This window comes from Leptosomus discolor, chromosome 20 (assembly GCF_034619465.1).
Source record: "Leptosomus discolor isolate bLepDis1 chromosome 20, bLepDis1.hap2, whole genome shotgun sequence".
NCBI classification, from domain to species: domain Eukaryota; kingdom Metazoa; phylum Chordata; class Aves; order Leptosomiformes; family Leptosomidae; genus Leptosomus; species Leptosomus discolor.
The window spans coordinates 6,938,751-6,943,971 of NC_141410.1; the positions used below are offsets into that span (position 1 = coordinate 6,938,751).

At 45.6% G+C, this 5,221-nt stretch overlaps 1 protein-coding gene across 1 annotated transcript; it reads right to left on the reverse strand.

Moving 5' to 3' along the window:
• Positions 1–417: 417 nt before the first annotated feature.
• On the reverse strand, positions 418–4,939 carry SPSB1 (splA/ryanodine receptor domain and SOCS box containing 1). Its single transcript, XM_009951938.2, has 2 exons — positions 4,246–4,939; positions 418–626 (listed from the first exon to the last, which is right to left on the reverse strand). The coding sequence occupies exons 1-2, from the start codon at positions 4,937–4,939 to the stop codon at positions 499–501; spliced, it is 822 nt and encodes a 273-aa protein (XP_009950240.1). The 3' UTR covers positions 418–498.
• Between the last annotated feature and the right edge of the window lie 282 nt (positions 4,940–5,221).

Consider the following 5,221-nt stretch of genomic DNA (forward strand, 5'->3'; position numbering starts at 1 on the left):
GGGTTGTATTTCTTTTTTGGTTTTTAATAACTCAGCAATTAATTCTTCTTGTTATTCCAGACTCTTCCCAACTCCACTGCCATCCTGTGCCTTTCCACTCTTAGGACCTGGTCTTAAGATTTCCTAATGCCTTCCCATCCCCCAAATTATGTTCTTCCCTTTAGCTGGTACAGAAAAATTATTCACTCCCAGGCTCCGCAACCCAAAGGATGCAGTACAGCCTTTTCTCAGGAGAAGGAGGGAAGCACAGAGCTTGTCAGTGTTCCTTTTGTAAGTGTGCTGGGGAAATGACTTCCAAAACACAAAACACTTCGTTCTGAAACAAGGATTACTTGAGAGCTTGCCAATAAGGGCACATGGAGACTTAAGCAGTGGCAGGAATACTTTGACCAAGGAGCTCCAACAGTAGCGATGACACAAGGGTGGAGAACCCATTGCTCAGTGGGTCAGCTCCAGTATTTTGCCTTGGTTCCAACTCTCTGTCCTTGAACATGAAGGTCATTGGTAGAGCAGGTAACTCTTGAGGGAGGCTGGCAGTGGCAGTGTAGGGATCTCATTCAGTCTTTCCTTGCCCAAAGCAAGCCTCACAGCTCGTCGACACAAGTCCATCAAAGGCAGTGGTTCAGCTGGGGGAAAAAAAAAAGAGACCCAAGACATTAACATCCCTACCCACAGGTTACACATTCATTTTGCTAATTCTAAAAATCCCCCAGAAAAGATTGAACAAGAAAAGTGAACGCCTGGCATGTTTGCAGAACCTAAGCCAGTCAGCATTCACATGTCAGCCACTTCAGCTCATCAAATACACAGGCAGAGTGTGATGCTTCTGTAGAGGTTATTTAAGCCACAAGTGTCTGTGAACGACAACAACAAAAACACTATAATCCCCTAGTGGAAGTTCCCCCTCTGCAGTACCATTCATTCAAGTCAAAACACATCTTCTAGCCTACACCTCTTATTGCAGTATCTGAAAAATACTGTAAGAAATTCACAGCAGCAAACAGTCTGATAGCATCATGTGGTACGGGTACCCAGAAAATATCATGATTTGTCTCACAGTAGGCTAACAGCTGTGAATCCCTTCATTTGTGCTACGTACTTCCCATGAAAAACGAAGCCATCTGTCAAAGCTTCATGTCATTACTTGTATTGTGACATTTTCCATTAAAGGATTCCCTCCTGTGTCATAAACCTGGGAAAGACACAAGCCTTCGGCTATCTTTTTTTTGCACCCTGTACTTATAAACACTGAACAAGATAATACTAGTTTTTCAGGAATGGTGTATGGGGCCCTTTGATACTGAAAAGTCATTCACAGCATAGAGGGGACTAAGGTCAAAGCCAGAATGAACACATCACAGATGCATAGAAGGAAGATACAGATTAGTTTCTCACAGCTTCTGTTGCTAAGTCTTGTGTCAAAGCTCACCTTTACACACCACTGCTGCTCTAAGCCTAAGGGGTTTCTCCTCCCCCAAGAGAGGCCTAACAACGACATCCCAAAATAAGCAGATAAGTGGACATCATTCCAATAGCCTGAGGGCTCAGCATGCACCATTAGCTTCCTTTACAACCATCTTGGGCTGAACACAGACACCTAAAAACATCCACAGGAATGGAAGAGTTTGGCTGAAAAGACAGTTTTCAGGAACCTTGATATATGCCAACAGCTCTAGCTTCCACTAGTGCAAACCAAATTAATCTGACTGTTCATGCAGCTGTTTTAAACAGCTGAGAGCCATGGAAAGCTTAGTTTTTCTGAGCATGGTCATGTTATTGCATTTAACAGAATTCATTCCACCAAAAAGGCAGATAAAAGTCCCTTCCTTCCCTTCAAAGGTAACAGCTAACACCGAAAAGCTCAAACAGAAGAGTGTTGTCAGCAGCCTCTGATCAGGCCACTCCTGAATCTACTTTGGAAAAAGTAAACAGCCATACTGCTCCACGTAGAAAACACTTCCAATGAAAAGTGGAGAAAGCTAATTTTTATCTCATTTCAGACAAAAAGTCTGTGATAAGGAGAGTTTTTAAGCTGAGGAGAGTCTTGGTAACAAAGTCAGGAAATGCATGCTTGAATTGGTCTGTCTCCTCCTCAAGTTAGCAGCCAGAGCTGAATTAATGCCCAATTTCCCCTCCCTCTTCTTCCCTGCTATGGATCATAAGCTATTACCTGCTCCAGGGGAAGCTGCAGTGGAATGTTTTTTCTAGCATTTCTCCAAAGTTCTCCCAGTGCTTCAAGCATCAATTATTCCTTAGGAATCGTACCTCTATCTGCACACCTCTTTTGCACTGCTTGCTGGGTGGAGAGCAAACAGATCTGTCAGGGCAGTGCTGTTGCTTCCCTAGCCCCACCATTTGTCATACATGTTCAGTGCCACAAGTGAAGACATGGCTGCACTCAGCCCAAGGTACTGCTGGTCCTGTCTGCTCACGATCTCCTTCAGGATCCATGCTGCCTCTTCTGCACGGACAGGTCTGAGCTCTGGCTGTGATACTGCCTCTGGCACTTCCGAATGTAGCTTATTCTTAAACCACTGGGGTATGAATATGCTGTATTCAAAGACTGTCCCAATGCCTCCTGCTCCTTATGGAGATAGCTGGGACAGAAGCATTGTCTAGCCAGCATCCCAGAGGACAAGGGGCCCTGACCTTCAGAGCCTATAGACATTACCGTAACAAATACATTCCAGTTTAACAGCCTTAAAAGGAGAGGATCTTCCCGCAGAGATTAAGAACAAGAACTTTGTCCTCATCTAGTTTGCACTGATAACCCAGTCTGACAGGAGACCTCCAGACCAAAAGAGAAAGCACACATCTGACCTCCTTCCATTCACAAGCACTACAATCACTGGACAGTGTTGCTATTGAATGCTCAGAAGTGGATAGAGCCAGACACCTTCTTTCTATCTGTGCCAGAATAGTGTCCCGTCATTCCTGGCCTTATGCCCACAATTCACTCCTATGCTGAAAGCACATTACAACCAAATCCAATACTGGAGGTGGCCATTTCCTTGCTAAGTGCAGTTCTGTGCCAACAACTCCAGACTTGCTGGCTTTGAGCGGAGCTGCAGATTTTCGCTTTGACCCTTCAGAAAAACCTGGTTACTGGAGCCGCTGCCATCCTGTAAGCTGTTGGGGCAGAATGAGCTACGTTTCTTTCTTTTGGTGAGAAAGTGCTCTGCCAAGAGCTCTCTTTGGTCTTGCTGAGTTGAAGTGTATTTCTCAAAGCACTTGTGGATTTTGCTCCTATCCCTTTGCAAGGCTTTCCTGGTTATTCTGACAGCTCAGTTTTCCTGGTGCCCAACATCAGCTTTGTTGTACCTCATGTCACCACTGCCAGGGGTTTGCCATGGCTGGCCCAGCATTAGAACATGTTCCGAGCACAAACAGAAGAGCCCAGTATGCTACAGCCTTTGGGCAGACACTGTTCTGGAATGCAGGGGAAACACTACTCTTTTCATATCAATGCTGCCAAATTTATTTCACTAACAACATAAATCCAGATTTTAATCCACTTCCTTCACCTCTCTCCTCCACCCTACCCAGAGGACTGAGTCACAGTCTGGCCCCAGGGGAACTTCTGACTATACGAGATAACAGACTTTAGCACATTTGGACAGCCAAATTTATTACTAAGCTTAGCTAGAGATTGATGTCCCTATTAGTAAAAGGCCTGGCATGCAAGTTGGGCTGGCCACAATATTGATCTCCATGCTAGAAATGAGCACACCCTGCCCCAAAAGAAGCAGAGAAACTAGCTACTTTTTTGAAAGATGAGACATTCCCGTTTCCTTAGATAGAGACAGATCTTCCCACTCTTGCCTGCAGGGGATTTTAAAAGTCCCTTCATTAGCCATTTAAGGAAGGTGGTTGTCTCTCAGAGACCGTCTCCTGGAAAGAGACATCAGGATTACATTACCAATAAAGCAACTGTCAGAAGGACATACTTTGGTATGATATAGAAAGGTGTGTCACCTCTAGACAGACAACTGGCATCACCTCCTCCCACCATACTACCTCCCCAAACCCTGCTTGCTCCCTGCAGTGCCTTGGTAGCAGCACACGTGCCAGACAAACTTTTTGAATTCGCCATTAAGAATTCAGAGCTGTACCCAGCGAGCCTACTGCTGACATGAAATCCTCACCTCTAGAAAAATGAAAGCCCTCCACAGGATGGACTAGTAAGCCTACACCTAAGTAGCACACAGATGTGCTGCTAGAACAGATACAGGGAGTTATACTCACGGTCAAGTCCATTCAAGTAGCGCATCCGTATTTCACAGTGTCCCCACACGGCGCTTACCACTGGATATAGCTTTTTCCCTTTGAGTCCCCGAAATGCAACACCCATGTATTGCCCATCTACAATGAAGCTCAGTGTCCCATCATCCATGTCCAGAACCACCAGGAAGGAGTCCGGCACAATGAAAGTTTCATCTGGTTCTAAGAAGGCTGGATAGGTTTTACTTGGCTGGTTCTTGCCATCATGATACAGTCTGTTGCGCCCAAGGTCCCATCCCCAAGATTCATGGTTATTTCCTACGAGCGTTGTGTACCCTACTGAATGCAGAGGGGCATCTGCTGTTGCCACCCCGACCACAGCATGCGTGCCTCGCTGCCTCATTGCCCACGTGATCTGCCACACATGCAGTCCTCGTGTATATCCCACTTTGCCTCTGATGGCATCTGTACTCTGAGCCACCGGATGCCGGTGAAATATGAGTTTGTCATCCTCTTTCACAAATACATTCAGTGAGCGATCATCATTGTTCCACGAATGCAATAACTGGACCTCATAGGATACCGGAGGCATGTCCAGTAACAAGTCCAGACGTGTGGGTTTGCTGTAGTCAAGTCCTTGGAGTTCCTGTTTCAATGGCCTGTATACAGGGTCCCTCATATCCACAGTCTTTATCCCACCTGTGACCTTCTGACCCATTGTGTGTTCCGATTTTGCCTTTTTATAGGCTCCCAAGGCAAGCTCATCGATTTACCCAGCCGCTCCTGCTGTCATTCAGCGCTACAGAAAAGGTTGCTAGGAGACCTTTCAAGATGTGCACCGGTCAGTATTGCCTAATGGATGGAAAGAAAAACAAGAGACAAGTTAAACATTAGCATATACAGCCTTGTATGCAGCATTTACAGAGCACAGGTTTTAATCTGTTTATTCTGACAATTTGTCCTTCCTTTCCACCAGCAAGGGTGGGTAACACATGCTACT